This window comes from Watersipora subatra, chromosome 1, assembly GCF_963576615.1.
Source record: "Watersipora subatra chromosome 1, tzWatSuba1.1, whole genome shotgun sequence".
In the NCBI taxonomy this organism is placed as follows: domain Eukaryota; kingdom Metazoa; phylum Bryozoa; class Gymnolaemata; order Cheilostomatida; family Watersiporidae; genus Watersipora; species Watersipora subatra.
Genome location: NC_088708.1, coordinates 37,793,497 through 37,810,952, shown reverse-complemented (window position 1 = coordinate 37,810,952; position 17,456 = coordinate 37,793,497). Strand labels below are relative to the sequence as shown.

Here is a 17,456-nt window from a genome sequence, read left to right as displayed (position 1 = left end):
GAGAATAAAAGTTCAAGGCTATTGACCTTTAAGATCGTCCTTGAAGATAAAAGGAAAATAAAATTTTTGCCAAATAGTCACCTTAACGTATTTTTACATTTTTTGGCGTTTTATATTATCTGATATTGATTGTAGTTTATATCAAAACAATGTACTTTCCTTTTGGATTACCGCAAGAATTTAGGCTTCCAAAAGAAAGCAATACTCCGCAAGAACCGATAGGAATATGTAGCAACAGAGACAGATCATTGATTTTGTTACTCACAGATGATACTCTCCACGTATGGTTTTGCAAAGTAAGTGCGATTGAATGTTCATATTTTTTTTATCCCTTTTACTGATAATTTTGTGGAGTTCTACATTTTAGGCCACAACATAAATCTATTTGCTTGTCATATGAGCATAGTTTCAAGTGCAGTCTCGCGTACGTAAAATTTTAGTTCATGCCCGTGTGCCAACATTAGCAATCTAGTTGAAAAATGACCTGCGTTAGTGCGCAAATAATTTGCATTATTTTAAGCTTTTGTACTAAAATCACTCATTGCTTAGCAGAAAACTAACTGTTGTAATGTTAATGGCAATGCTTGCTTGTTAGTTTTTAAATTTAAGCCTTCATTAACCAAGTTAAAAGAAGGTTTTAATATGCTTGTGTTAGTAGTGACATTTCAATTTTACAGCTCATTGTTTCCATCACGGGTTTTTAGTCTGAGTTACCTGATAAAACTCGAGGAAGTCATTGTGGTGCCCTAAACCATACTGTTGGTATGGTAAATACGTAAGCGCAGATACAGACATGTACAAATTCTCATTTATGTGCATAAGTATTTAGCTATAAGCATAGCGCTATGTATTTGTATAATCCGGATTTTGTTTATTATAGTTTTTGGTTGAGTGCTATGAGTCTCGTTTTGGGTTGTTCTAAAAAAGCACGGAAACTAACGAGACCGAAATATATTGTTGAGTTTGCTTTTAACCAAAATATAAACCTATGTTAATTGTTGCATAACATCACATGGTGGCTGCAGTGGTTTACATATAAAATATTACAATGGTAGATCCAGTAGAGCCAGCAGAAGGGCCTCAACAACCAGTTGTAGTAAAAATTAGGTGAATATTGTAAATATTCACCTACTGTAAATAATGCTAGACCTATTCCCAGGGTACATCCACCTGCCGAGCTAGTATAAAGTGGTGATTGTGAATCAAACTTTAAAACATTCAAGAGCAGATGGAACACTTTTAGGGTGTTAAAGATGTGGTTGCATCAAAAAATTCAATTTAATGAAATTAAGACCCATAAAAGGCTAAACATCAGCTACAATTTGATGCCATGATTGTCTTTGTAGACCCTGTCCAGAGATATATGCGTTTGAATGAGGTCCTCTTTTAAAAAGCTCACGTTCCAGCGGGTGCTTCTTTCGTGACGTCACAAGCAAGATATTTGAAACGAAACCACGAACGATAAATATGAGGTCGCTTCGTGAGCCAATAATGAGCGCGAAATTTTTATATAGGCCGTAATAAATGTTATCACTCGTAAAACGCGTTGTCTGTGATCTCGAAGATTCTCATCGTTAGAGAATTCATTCTCATTCGCTAGAGAATTCTCATCGTTACTGATTCAACGCGTTTCAAGAATTACTAAGTTATACATAGTTTTAAAATGGCTTCAAGTTCGAGCGACTGCGACTCAGAGTTATCTGAGCAACTTTTAGTAAAAGATTGGAGTAGACAGCCTATGGTCAAAGCTGACAGGCGTCAGCAGCGTTTTGCTGCAGAGGAAGACAGATTGGAGGTAAATCAACTTAGAGTCTTCTATAGTTAAGTAAATGTAATATTTTTATAGTCATAAATACATATACTAATTAATAAAATGATAATTCTTTGCTATCTCCAATCATCGTTTCATAGCTTATCTGCCGTTTTACCTAGCTATTATATTTTTTCGAATTTTCTTTGGTAAATTAGAGTCATGATTACAAATTATTTTCACTCGTAGGAAGTGGGTAAAATCGATTGATCATTGCAAATCTTTAATTTCCAGAACCAAAGCTTCGAATCATTGGCTTGGCGTACTTGTGCCTTTATTAAATGTTTATTCGTTTTTAAAATTACACTCGCAATCTATTTAACTCCCAATTTGGAAGCTGTCAATAGATACGCTTTAGAATGACATATCTATGAATGACATATTTTTTGCATTTGTTTTACTGATTACAGAATGTTTATGTCGTCCCACCAGCCGAAGAAGCTTTGTCAGTGGGGAAACTGCCATAAAGGGGAAAGAGAGACTTGAATGCGTGCTGCATAAGCCATGATGTTTGGTTTGAGTTTGTTGCAGTAGATGAATTTGTCTTATTGTATCAGCTAATACTATGTGAGTGGCCACGACTTGATGAATATTTTTAATAAAAGCTTTATGCCGAGATAAAAATATATTTGCTTGTAAAAATTATATAATAAAATAATATTGTTGAAGATAATGCAAAACATGATTTGCAGAATATTGTAGTGAATTGGATATGGTATATGGATGTCTGCAGAACTGGAGAATGTGAGTTCAAATCCAGTTTGCAGCAGACTTCTCATCCTTAAAACTCTACCCGTCTATATTCTTTTCAAAGACGTGGCGTGCTTCTTTCACTGCGGTAGTATTCGGTAAGAATACTACTAGTAAGAAACTAGTACGTAGACGGTGTAGGCAATGATATACAGCCCCGCCCCAAGGATAGGCGACAGACATAATGTAGGCGAGGCTTATGGGAAGCTGTATATCGTTAGTATGGGTAGCTGCAGAATTGTTCTGATACAAAGACCGCGTTCTACATAGTTGACTTGACAGAATTACCGTAGACCGGTAGAATTGGTAGTCGGTACCCAAATGTTTACACAACATTTGGAGAAAGTGAGTAGAACAAATTTTCAATTTTCGTTATTTGAGGCCTTTGAAACATTTATAATAATGCATCTGTAGCAGGATTTAAAATTTTATTCTATCCAACATGAGCAAATACAAAATAAGATATATGCCAATAGAGCCGCAAAAGACTAGACTTTTATCGCAAATAGCCGATGTGAATACGAGAGATAAAGACAGGTTGCCTAATGCGTGACATCATTTTGGGCAAGTCTGGGCACGTTTTTGTGGCCTGAGCGTTTTTACTGCGATCAGATTTTTTCGGTTTTAATCTTCAAATATCTTGACGATGCGATCACGTAACACAACAAACAACATATCAACTGATAGAAAAAAATGCTTTCTTTTAAGATCAACTTAAATTTGACGCAACCACATCTTTAACTAGGTTCAATGAAGAAACTGCATATCTCTAATATATACATTGTCTCGTGGATATAATTTTGGTAGCTCCTTGGCTCAATTCTAATCATGGACGCCTTTTGCATACTGTCTCTTCTCCTTTTCAGAATCCTCACTTTGTCTTCTCGCTGTAACTTTCTGCGAGATGCCAAATTGAGGATTCTGAAAAAGAATTATGAACCAGAATTACATTCACGAGACAATGTATATATTAAAGATATGCAGAAAGAAGGTACTGTGATAAAACTGGTAGCACCAAGGTCTTACTCAATTCAGACTGAAAATGGGGTTAAAAGGCGCAACAGAAGTGCCTTGATAGATGTACAACCAGAAGCCAAGACTCCACAACAAAACTGGGATGAGGAACTTTTCGAAGAAGACCCTGGTCAATGTCAGGCCACGCCAAAGGCTAGTCGGGTTCCTTGCTTTCCTGACACCACTGGTGACGCAGAGCACAGGACAACTTGGTATGGTCCACACGCCAGTCCTAGTGAGTGCCGGGGGTCCAAGTCAGATGTCACAGAGGGCCCTGTAGCCAGGCATACTGATTTGGACCATGGGTATGGTAGACCACAGAGGTCGAAGAGGAAGCCTTTATACTCGGAGGACTATGATACTAGCGGATAAAAGACAAAGCTAATATTAACTAACTAAACTCTAACTAAATAGATACTCTTTGTTTTGACAATCCTTCCAGAAAGGGAGATGTTATGTATTTGTATAAACCGGATGTTGTTTATTATAGTTTTTGGTTGACTCGCTATGAGTCTCGTTTTGGGTTGTTCTGAAAAAGCATGGAAACTAACGAGACCGAAATATATTGTCGAGTTTGCTTTTAACCAAAATATAAATCTATGTAAATTGTTGCATAACATCACACATAGGACTGAAACCAAAATTTTGCAAATGACATTTGTAGGCTATGTGGATCGCCTTTGAATCAGCAAATCAGCATAAATCTCTTTGATAGTTACCCGTCCACAAATACTCCTGGTGTTTAAGTTTTTAAAACATAAAGCTGAGCTACATAAATAAAGCTTAATAAATAAATACAGCTACATAAATTGAGCTACGGAACAGCTAATCAAATTAGAGATGTGTTGTCACCAATAAAATGTAGGCTAATTGGTTCAAGTTTGCACCTAGTGATGGGACTGCAAATTACTGGCGCTCTGTCATGTAGTTTGATTTTTTCATAGTATGAAAGTAGCATTTATCGTTTTAAGAATATCTTATCGGGGAGTTTTTCAGCCAATCAAAGGGTTTGCTGATAACACTGGACATTCATGATGCGAGCTTTACATGCGAAACAAACGGGGAACAGTCCCGACATCCACAAGTTCGAACCTAGACAAGTCCCAATCTTGACAGAGGTTGGTCCGAATCTGTCAAAAGTCGATCTGACAAAACGACGAGGACAAAAGTCGGTCTGAATATCGACAAAAACGGGCAGTTTAACAATAATTCTATCTGGTGCTCTCACGCACTAATCTTCAATAAATAATAAATGCCTTCCACAGTTCTGCCCTAATTTCAAAAAATAAAAATCCAAGATACTCACTGAAGTTTAGATTTGAAATAAAACATACTGCTAGTATAACAGTGAATCATGATATGATTATTATTATTTATCATTGTTACTTATTTCAGCATTCGTTCTATATTTAGGTTGGGCAAATGTTGACAGGTCTACACCAGCTGGGGAGTGCTGAATCAAATGGATCACAAGATATTTTTTGCGCAAATGTTTAACATAAAAATCGCTCATTTACTATGAGAATAGTAAATGGTAAATTAGTAAAAATAGTGCTGAGATTGGACCAACCATTGTCGATATCCAAACTCGTCGAGCTTCACACCCGTCGAGGTTCGGACTGTAAACCGAAGCAAACAATAGATAGCATGGGGATACCTTGAAGACGAGTAATCATTGTTCAAGGTGCCATTTTCTTTTCTTACAGCCATGTGTACAGATAGCAGCGCTACAAAGATCGAGACACTCAGTGGAAGAGAGGGGCAAGAATTGGAAAGCTGTATGGAAATCTGATGCTACCACAATTATGGTCGCTGTAGGTCGACTTCCTTTACCTCTGTTGTTGGAGAAATAACCTTTGCTGTGCTAATGTTGTATAGCAGCAACTGCTACGTACTTGTTAGAGGTGTAATTATTTAGATATGGAGGCTCAGGTTTACATGCTTGCTTGAACAAACCCTTAGGCTCCACTCACAAATGAATTAGTTGAATCGAATCTCTGGTATCGTTTCCTTGTTGCAGAATTGCATTGACATGGCACATTCTACCAGTAAGCCTAAATGGAATTAAATTGGCTTTTTACTGTCATCATAGGCGAATCAACTCAATTCTCAATTTTCATTGGGCAAGACGACTCGGTCAAAATGCACCAATGCTTCCCTTTATTATTACGAGGGATTTACTATTACTACTATTCATGTTTCTATGATTATTACTCTGATTACTAAAATCCATTGCGGACAGTGATATCCATTGCGAACAGTGATATCCATTGCGGACAGTGATAGCCATAGTAAACCGGTGCGTTGAAGCATTGTGGCCAGTAGTTGTCATGAAGTCCAGTATTGTCGACCACACTTGTTTTCATGAGACCTCGATATTACTGTGTATATTTTATTTGTCGATGATATGTATTCCGCATAAATATAGTATACATGTAGTTCTATGGTTTGGCTGTGTACTGGCAATAAGCGTACCTGTCATGCTGTTTGGATTGTCATGCAATCAAATGGAACTTTGTTAGGCATATTGACACTAGCCATCCAAAAAGGTATGTTTGTTTTTTTGCTTGTATTTTCATGGTTATATTTGTTGTGTTTGTGAATACCTGCCTTGTTATTTTTTATACAAACAGTCAAGGGGCTTAGCTGATAGATTTATAGAGTGTCATAAGTCAATTTTTTGGTAAGAATTGAAAGAAAATTGATTTTGCCTATTTCGGTGAATTGAATTGAATCAGTGAAATTACGATAGCGGAAAAATTGAGTATTTACTGGTAATGTTTTGCTTAAATATTGAGTTGAATCAATTCTTACACACTCTTTAATACAAAAGAATTGTGTACTTCTTAATGAGAAATGATTCATTTTCAAAGCCTTAAAAACGTTTTTAGTAATTATTATCCTTGCAGACAGACAAGGGAAGGCTACTCTTTTTCAAAGTTGACATAGATGACAACCATCAAGACAGTCTTTATTTAAAGAAAGGCTATTCAAGGTACTGTCCCACTCATTTAGATGGCTGTAAACTCATTTTTAATGACTCTTGCTATCAACTATTAAACTGCTGCGACAGTTTATTAATTAATTTTACATTTGAGGACCTTTGAAAGTTTTGAAACTTAGTTGAAATCTTGTGGGTCCGTCCTTTGGTTGATTATGATCACATTCATCTAAACCATGTTGTGCACAGATGTATAAACTTTCATTTTAAAATGAAACTGTGATCAAAACTGTGACTTATGCTTATCTTAACGAGCAAACTTTCTAACACATCATGTTCAATTTGAAAAGGCCATAATTATTTAACTTACCATCTCAAATAATTTCCAATACATGGACATATGACATCTTTCGAAATATTGCAGTTCATAAATCAATGCATATAGGCTGATTTCTCCTGCACAAAAGTAAACTTATGGTGTTCAAATAATATCAATTGGGCTCATTGTTTTCATGTTTTATGGTTTTAGAATAATTTTCAAGTGTTGGTAGTGGTAAGTAGTGTTGGTAGTGGTAAGTAGTGTTGGTAGTGGTAAGTAGTGTTGGTAGTGGTAAGTAGTGTTGGTAGTGGTAAGTAGTGTTGGTAGTGGTAAGTAGTGTTGGTAGTGGTAAGTAGTGTTGGTAGTGGTAAGTAGTGTTGGTAGTGGTAAGTAGTGTTGGTAGTGGTAAGTAGTGTTGGTAGTGGTAAGTAGTGTTGGTAGTGGTAAGTAGTGTTGGTAGTGGTAAGTAGTGTTGGTAGTGGTAAGTAGTGTTGGTAGTGGTAAGTAGTGTTGGTAGTGGTAAGTAGTGTTGGTAGTGGTAAGTAGTGTTGGTAGTGGTAAGTAGTGTTGGTAGTGGTAAGTAGTGGTAAGTAGTGTTGGTAGTGGTAAGTAGTGTTGGTAGTGGTAAGTAGTGTTGGTAGTGGTAAGTAGTGTTGGTAGTGGTAAGTAGTGTTGGTAGTGGTAAGTAGTGTTGGTAGTGGTAAGTAGTGTTGGTAGTGGTAAGTAGTGTTGGTAGTGGTAAATAGTGTTGGTAGTGGTAAGTAGTGTTGGTAGTGGTAAGTAGTGTTGGTAGTGGTAAGTAGTGTTGGTAGTGGTAAGTAGTGTTGGTAGTGGTAAGTAGTGTTGGTAGTGGTAAGTAGTGTTGGTAGTGGTAAATAGTGTTGGTAGTGGTAAGTAGTGTTGGTAGTGGTAAGTAGTGTTGGTAGTGGTAAGTAGTGTTGGTAGTGGTAAGTAGTGTTGGTAGTGGTAAGTAGTGTTGGTAGTGGTAAGTAGTGTTGGTAGTGGTAAATAGTGTTGGTAGTGGTAAGTAGTGTTGGTAGTGGTAAGTAGTGTTGGTAGTGGTAAGTAGTGTTGGTAGTGGTAAGTAGTGGTAAGTAGTGTTGGTAGTGGTAAGTAGTGTTGGTAGTGGTAAGTAGTGTTGGTAGTGGTAAGTAGTGTTGGTAGTGGTAAGTAGTGTTGGTAGTGGTAAGTAGTGTTGGTAGTGGTAAATAGTGTTGGTAGTGGTAAGTAGTGTTGGTAGTGGTAAGTAGTGTTGGTAGTGGTAAGTAGTGTTGGTAGTGGTAAGTAGTGTTGGTAGTGGTAAGTAGTGTTGGTAGTGGTAAGTAGTGTTGGTAGTGGTAAGTAGTGTTGGTAGTGGTAAGTAGTGTTGGTAGTGGTAAATAGTGTTGGTAGTGGTAAGTAGTGTTGGTAGTGGTAAGTAGTGGTAAGTAGTGTTGGTAGTGGTAAGTAGTGGTAAGTAGTGTTGGTAGTGGTAAGTAGTGTTGGTAGTGGTAAGTAGTGTTGGTAGTGGTAAGTAGTGTTGGTAGTGGTAAGTAGTGTTGGTAGTGGTAAATAGTGTTGGTAGTGGTAAGTAGTGTTGGTAGTGGTAAGTAGTGTTGGTAGTGGTAAGTAGTGTTGGTAGTGGTAAGTAGTGGTAAGTAGTGTTGGTAGTGGTAAGTAGTGTTGGTAGTGGTAAGTAGTGTTGGTAGTGGTAAGTAGTGTTGGTAGTGGTAAGTAGTGTTGGTAGTGGTAAGTAGTGTTGGTAGTGGTAAGTAGTGTTGGTAGTGGTAAGTAGTGTTGGTAGTGGTAAGTAGTGTTGGTAGTGGTAAGTAGTGTTGGTAGTGGTAAGTAGTGTTGGTAGTGGTAAGTAGTGTTGGTAGTGGTAAGTAGTGTTGGTAGTGGTAAGTAGTGTTGGTAGTGGTAAGTAGTGTTGGTAGTGGTAAGTAGTGTTGGTAGTGGTAAATAGTGTTGGTAGTGGTAAGTAGTGGTAAGTAGTGTTGGTAGTGGTAAGTAGTGGTAAGTAGTGTTGGTAGTGGTAAATAGTGTTGGTAGTGGTAAGTAGTGTTGGTAGTGGTAAGTAGTGTTGGTAGTGGTAAGTAGTGTTGGTAGTGGTAAGAAACGAAAAAAACAGTGTTTACTTGATAGAAACAAATAATTATAACAACAGACAAGTGGCTAAAATCAGAAAGAAAATGCTATTGATGCAAAAAAAGCATGAAAAGAAGAGGCTGGGTAGTTAAATGTGAAGTGTAAACATGTTTAATATAATACAGAAATATGCGCTGTAAATAAGATATATATATATATATCAATTAATCCAAGTTAGATTACCATCACTAATTTCACCTATGCACAAACTTTTGTTGTACCCACGAAAGCTACACTTTGCCTTCAAGCTAAATACAAAGTGATTAAGAAAATCTAATTTTACTGATTATTATATATATGAATCTCAGTTTGTGTGTCTGTCTGCATGTCTTTCGGTATGTCCAGCTATAGCTATTAAAATCTTAGAATTAAAAGCCTCCCATTCTGCTGGATTTCAACTTATGAAGATCACAATGGCTGGATAGTAATCCTATTGTCTAACCACGAGTCTACGAAGGCTCTGTCTACGACACGATTCATCGCTCCTCCTATATACTGTATACACCCTTTTCCTCATTTCACACACTAAATGACGTATTACTTCAAACTCTATTAACCCTATAAAAAACTGCTGTTTGGTGTTTATATGTTATATCTCACATCAGATAGTATGTAACTGTTCTATGTTATATCTCACATCAGTTAGTATGTAGCTGTTCTATGTTATATCTCACATCAGTTAGTATGTAGCTGTTATATGTTATTTCTTACATCAGATAGTATGTATCTGTTCTATGTTATGTCTCACATCAGATAGTATGTAACTGTTCTATGTTATATCTCACATCAGTTAGTATGTAGCTGTTCTATGTTATTTCTTACATCAGATAGTATGTATCTGTTCTATGTTATGTCTCACATCAGATAGTATGTAGTTCTTCTATGTTATATCTCACATCAGATAGTATGTAACTGTTCTATGTTATATCTCACATCAGATAGTATGTAACTGTTCTATGTTATATCTCACATCAGATAGTATGTAGTTCTTCTATGTTATATCTCACATCAGATAGTATGTAACTGTTCTATGTTATATCTCACATCAGATAGTATGTAACTGTTCTATGTTGTATCTCACATCAGATAGTATGTAACTGTTCTATGTTATATGTCACATCAGATAGTATGTAGTTCTTCTATGTTATATCTCACATCAGATAGTATGTATCTGTTCTATGTTATATCTCGCAACAGATAGTATGTAGCTGTTCTATGTTATATGTCACATCAGATAGTATGTAACTGTTCTATGTTGTATCTCACATCAGATAGTATGTATCTGTTCTATGTTATATCTCACATCAGATAGTATGTATCTGTTCTATGTTATATCTCACATCAGATAGTATGTAACTGTTCTATGTTATATCTCGCAACAGTTAGTATGTAACTGTTCTATGTTGTATCTCACATCAGATAGTATGTAACTGTTCTATGTTGTATCTCACATCAGATAGTATGTAGTTGTTCTATGTTATATCTCACATCAGATAGTATGTAACTGTTCTATGTTGTATCTCACATCAGATAGTATGTAGTTGTTCTATGTTATATCTCACATCAGATAGTATGTAACGGTTCTATGTTGTATCTCACATCAGATAGTATGTAGTTCTTCTATGTTATATCTCACATCAGATAGTATGTAACTGTTCTATGTTATATCTCACATCAGATAGTATGTAGTTGTTCTATGTTATATCTCACATCAGATAGTATGTAACTGTTCTATGTTGTATCTCACATCAGATAGTATGTATCTGTTCTATGTTATATCTCACATCAGATAGTATGTAGTTGTTCTATGTTATATCTCACATCAGATAGTATGTAGTTGTTCTATGTTATATCTCACATCAGATAGTATGTAACTGTTCTATGTTGTATCTCACATCAGATAGTATGTATCTGTTCTATGTTGTATCTCACATCAGATAGTATGTAACGGTTCTATGTTGTATCTCACATCAGATAGTATGTAGTTCTTCTATGTTATATCTCACATCAGATAGTATGTAACTGTTCTATGTTATATCTCACATCAGATAGTATGTAGTTGTTCTATGTTATATGTCACATCAGATAGTATGTAGTTGTTCTATGTTATATCTCACATCAGATAGTATGTATCTGTTCTATGTTGTATCTCACATCAGATAGTATGTATCTGTTCTATGTTATATCTCACATCAGATAGTATGTAGTTGTTCTATGTTATATCTCACATCAGATAGTATGTAACGGTTCTATGTTGTATCTCACATCAGATAGTATGTAGTTCTTCTATGTTATATCTCACATCAGATAGTATGTCTCTGTTCTATGTTATATCTCACATCAGATAGTATGTATCTGTTCTATGTTATATCTCACATCAGATAGTATGTAGTTGTTCTATGTTATATCTCACATCAGATAGTATGTAACTGTTCTATGTTGTATCTCACATCAGATAGTATGTAACTGTTCTATGTTATATCTCACATCAGATAGTATGTATCTGTTCTATGTTATATGTCACATCAGATAGTATGTAGTTCTTCTATGTTATATGTCACATCAGATAGTATGTATCTGTTCTATGTTATATCTCACATCAGATAGTATGTAACTGTTCTATGTTATATCTCACATCAGTTAGTATGTATCTGTTCTATGTTATATGTCACATCAGATAGTATGTAGTTCTTCTATGTTATATCTCGCAACAGTTAGTATGTAACTGTTCTATGTTGTATCTCACATCAGATAGTATGTAACTGTTCTATGTTGTATCTCACATCAGATAGTATGTATCTGTTCTATGTTATATCTCACATCAGATAGTATGTAACTGTTCTATGTTATATCTCACATCAGTTAGTATGTATCTGTTCTATGTTATATGTCACATCAGATAGTATGTAGTTCTTCTATGTTATATCTCGCAACAGTTAGTATGTAACTGTTCTATGTTGTATCTCACATCAGATAGTATGTAACTGTTCTATGTTGTATCTCACATCAGATAGTATGTAGTTGTTCTATGTTATATCTCACATCAGATAGTATGTAACTGTTCTATGTTGTATCTCACATCAGATAGTATGTATCTGTTCTATGTTATATCTCACATCAGATAGTATGTATCTGTTCTATGTTATATCTCACATCAGATAGTATGTAGTTGTTCTATGTTATATCTCACATCAGATAGTATGTAACGGTTCTATGTTGTATCTCACATCAGATAGTATGTAGTTCTTCTATGTTATATCTCACATCAGATAGTATGTCTCTGTTCTATGTTATATCTCACATCAGATAGTATGTATCTGTTCTATGTTATATCTCACATCAGATAGTATGTAGTTGTTCTATGTTATATCTCACATCAGATAGTATGTAACTGTTCTATGTTGTATCTCACATCAGATAGTATGTAACTGTTCTATGTTATATCTCACATCAGATAGTATGTATCTGTTCTATGTTATATGTCACATCAGATAGTATGTAGTTCTTCTATGTTATATGTCACATCAGATAGTATGTAGTTCTTCTATGTTATATCTCACATCAGATAGTATGTAACTGTTCTATGTTGTATCTCACATCAGATAGTATGTATCTGTTCTATGTTATATCTCACATCAGATAGTATGTAACTGTTCTATGTTATATCTCACATCAGTTAGTATGTATCTGTTCTATGTTATATGTCACATCAGATAGTATGTAGTTCTTCTATGTTATATCTCACATCAGATAGTATGTAACTGTTCTATGTTATATCTCACATCAGATAGTATGTATCTGTTCTATGTTATATCTCACATCAGATAGTATGTATCTGTTCTATGTTATGTCTCACATCAGATAGTATGTATCTGTTCTATGTTATATCTCACATCAGATAGTATGTAACTGTTCTATGTTATATCTCACATCAGTTAGTATGTATCTGTTCTATGTTATATGTCACATCAGATAGTATGTAGTTCTTCTATGTTATATCTCACATCAGATAGTATGTAACTGTTCTATGTTATATCTTGCAACAGATAGTATGTAGCTGTTCTATGTTATATCTCACATCAGATAGTATGTAACTGTTCTATGTTGTATCTCACATCAGATAGTATGTAACTGTTCTATGTTGTATCTCACATCAGATAGTATGTAACTGTTCTATGTTATATCTCACATCAGATAGTATGTATCTGTTCTATGTTGTATGTCACATCAGATAGTATGTAGTTCTTCTATGTTATATGTCACATCAGATAGTATGTATCTGTTCTATGTTATATGTCACATCAGATAGTATGTAGTTCTTCTATGTTATATCTCACATCAGATAGTATGTATCTGTTCTATGTTATATCTCGCAACAGATAGTATGTAGCTGTTCTATGTTATATGTCACATCAGATAGTATGTAACTGTTCTATGTTATATCTCACATCAGATAGTATGTATCTGTTCTATGTTGTATGTCACATCAGATAGTATGTAGTTCTTCTATGTTATATCTCACATCAGATAGTATGTATCTGTTCTATGTTATATCTCACATCAGATAGTATGTAACTGTTCTATGTTGTATCTCACATCAGATAGTATGTATCTGTTCTATGTTGTATCTCACATCAGATAGTATGTAACTGTTCTATGTTATATCTCGCAACAGTTAGTATGTAACTGTTCTATGTTGTATCTCACATCAGATAGTATGTAGTTGTTCTATGTTATATCTCACAACAGTTAGTGTATGTTGTTGAATGAGTTAAGCTTGGTTTGTGAAATTTTAAGGCATACGCTAGAATGTCATTCTTTAACATGCATTTCATCACTCCCTGTGGATCACCGCCTTGCTTCACGTTACTCGAGTCGGTTACCCTTGTTACGCAGAAGAGGTAGGCCATGTCAGCTTGACACCCTATTGTGCCTGCTATCTAAAAAAACGGTTTTTTGGCTCATGCTTGGCTTGTGCAAGTTTTTAGAGTGAACCTGAATAGACTTTGTTTTACGAGGTGAGTAAGGGTGTGCCCTTGTTCTTTTGGCCATGAGCCTAAACAGCGACACCATTACACACTTAAACTACCGTTGTCGTTGGTTGTTAAGTCTAGGTATGGTTCGTTATTGCTTAGCAATGGTAATTAGATGTCAGGTGTAGGTGTTGGAACACAGGTTTTGCATCATCAATATTCAGCTTTTAATAACAATGATTCAACGTTCAGATTTTTGGTCATCCAAAGAGATAGTAAAATACTAAAGATGACATTGCCGCATACAATGCCACAGCCTAATAATAATACATAATAGCTCCATATCATTCGGCTTACAATGCCACAGCCTAATAATAATACGCAATACAGTCATACTTCGACTTATGAGCTTAATGCGATCCGAAACTGAGCTGGTACATTAATTCTTGCATGTTGGTGCAATTTATTTATATATAGAACCATTAAATATATATTGATTGGTTTCCATACTCTAAAAAATGCAAATAAAACAATCAAAACAAGACATTGTAACAGTAAGAACACGTTGGTTATTGTCCTAATTTACCTCATGCTTTCAAAAAGCAACAATTAAAATATAATGCAAGGAAATGTGATCCCATGACCAAACACGAGCGAAGCGATTGGTTTGGGAGATTTATGATAAATGCACATGTGCACACAACTTCCGAAAAATTATCCGTTAACGGCCGTCACCAAACCCTTGCAACAAAATCTTATCAACAAGTTTAACTATTTTTCTTTAAAGTCGTTTAAGTATAGTAATGATACAAAACGCATATAAACATATTTAAAAATGTTACCAAGTCTTTGGAAGGTTACCACAAATTCCTAAAACTAACCCATCTGATCGGATTATACATAAATAGACAGATTTGTTTGGCCGAAAATCGTTATTAAAACTTGTTAATCCTCACTTTTATCAAAGTTAAGACCGGATATGAAAACGCTGAGCGACAGAGAATAGAACGATTAAGTCGTGGGTATTTCACGAAAGAAATAACTTGCACATTTCACCAGTCTATAGCATTGCTGAGGATTTCTGTAATTAACGTAGGAGTACTGAAATCGTTTCATTTTTTTGCCGATTCCAAAGTAACTGAAATTTTGGAAACTTTTGAGTACCTTTGAATTCTAACTGATTTCAAACGCAGTGTAAATAAAAGAAATGACGATAATATTTTTTTTACTGGTTCTTATGAGATTATTACAATAATTAATTATAAGTTTGGATGACTACAGAACGATGACTACAAAGTACAGGTATTATAAAAATCTATATAAATATCACAATTTCGTGATATTGTTAGCTATGACGTTTTGAAATGTAAACAAAATTGTGCATTAGCTTCATATTATTACTATATTAATAATATTGGGCCATCATGAGCATGCCATACATGAGCCATCAGGGCTTTATTTGCAACCCTCTCTTATCCCCATTCTCTCTTTTCCCCTTCTCCAAAGAATAACTTGGAAAGGAAAAAGAGAGAAGGGGAATGGAGAGGGGAGGGGAAATAGCCCTCCCACTCAAGAGCCAGACCTTGGCTAAGTAAATAGACTTTTATGCTGAACTAAACATGACTAAATATGATGAGTATGCAAGTATGTCTGAAGTCCAAAATGAGACAGAATGATTATTTTACAGCTGGCTATGTAGCTGGCTAGGTCACCAAAGCTTAAGTGTAATGATTGTATCACTAGCATCGTGGATGTTACCAACGTTGATGTAAACCAAGCTACGAATTCCCTAATCACGGTTAAGAATCAGGGTGGCTTGACTTTGTCTTCGCCTGTGGTGATTGAGGTTTGCAACCACAGCGAGAAAGCGACAAGAATGTTGCTTAGTAATGCTGGATTGGTGAAAAACTTTGGCAGGCTAGCACTAATTGCCACCACTAAGAAGCCAGTCACGAAAGGACAATACCAAGTTATTTGTACAATATGCAAAAGCAAGTTAAAGGTTGACTTGCAACAAAATTCACATTGCAGTTATTTGGTATCATAAGATTCACCATACCTTACGCTGTTGTGTTGTAGGTGTGAAATATATGAGAAGGTGATTACAAGCTCTTAAAAGCTAAAAACTTATACAGTCATACTTCAACCTACGAGCTTAATGCGTTCCGAGACTGAGCTCGTATGGTAATATACTCGCATGTTGGTGCAATTTATTTATATATCGAAATATTAAATATATATTGCTTGGTTTCCATACTCTAAAAATGCAAATAAAACACTCAAAACAAGATATTTTAACAGAAAGAACATGCGGGTTATTGTCATAATTTACCACATGCTTTCAAAGAGCAACAATTAAAAAATAATACAAGGAAATGTGATTATTTAAAATGTAAAATTAAATACATACAATAGCAGCTAATGCTAGCATTTGCGAGGGAGGGAGATATAAGTTATCCTTCATTACAACAGTTGTCTTTGATAAATTTGAATTTTATCAATGTCTTAAAAGACAAACTCAGAAGCAAACCTAAAAGCAAACTTTCATTTTTAACTTGACGTAGTTAAAATTTCTTCGGCGTTCGTAGTTCAAAGTTTCTCGCTGGTTAGCTAATTTTTTCTTTGTTTTGCTTTCACGACTAGCCGGCCGTCTTAAAATAAATCTATCTAAATACGTTCGCCTTTGTCGCCCTTTCAACATGTTGCGATTAGGACGAACACAGGTGTCGTCACAAAGGATTAATGCATGACCACTAGCCAACTTGTCCGAATGTCTATTTTTATAGTTTTGATAGATAGCACCGGCCTTTTCACGTAGCATCGTTTGAGTTACGCTGTCACCGGACAATTATTTATCTTTTATCCAATTAAATGCCTGAGCAGTCTCTCCATCAGCGGTCGTGAAGATCGCTGCGCCGTTTAGAAACTATGGTTAGTCCTTTTGCGAACTAAAATGCCCTGAATATAATCCTTCTGTTTGATAATTGTGGATGTATTTCTGTCATATTGCTGAGCTAGCTCAATCATGCATACACATTTCGCATATTTTTCAATAATTTTTCGTTTAATATCAACTGTTATCATTTGCTTTTTCTTTGCATCATCTTTCATTTTAGTCGCAAACTTTCAGTCAACGCAGAGTACTTTTAATTCACATACAGTGTAATTCTGCACTGAAAATTGCGCACAAAAACGCAATACCAAAGTATAAACCTGAGTAGTTGAAAAATACAGAGTGATGCTGTTCTCATAAAACACCTTCGGCATCCTTGGCAACTGACTCACGTGCTCGTATTTCAAACATGGCTCGTATGTTAGTACTGAAACTTGCTTAAAAGCTGGCTCGTATCTCAAGTTTCTCGTACGTTGGAGCACTCGTAAGTTGAAGTATTGCTGTACTTAGTAATGTTTAGTTCAACATGATATTAGTCTTTTACCTAGCCAGGGTCTGGCTTTTTGGGTGGGTTGGCTATTTGCCCCCTCTCCTTTCCCCCTTCTCTCTTTTTCCTTTCTCACTTCTTC

At 35.4% G+C, this 17,456-nt stretch overlaps 1 protein-coding gene across 4 annotated transcripts in view; it reads left to right on the top strand.

The window, feature by feature from the left end:
- Positions 1-65: 65 nt before the first annotated feature.
- LOC137401554 (guanine nucleotide exchange factor subunit RIC1-like) overlaps positions 66-17,456 on the top strand; it is a 133,083-nt gene continuing 115,692 nt past the window's right edge. For all 4 annotated transcript variants that reach the window (XM_068087998.1, XM_068087990.1, XM_068087982.1 and 1 more), the window contains exons 1-3: positions 66-296; positions 5,281-5,388; positions 6,484-6,569. In XM_068087998.1, coding sequence (XP_067944099.1) covers positions 150-296; positions 5,281-5,388; positions 6,484-6,569 — 341 coding nt within the window. In that variant the 5' untranslated portion in view covers positions 66-149. The remainder of the gene's footprint in view (positions 297-5,280; positions 5,389-6,483; positions 6,570-17,456) is intronic.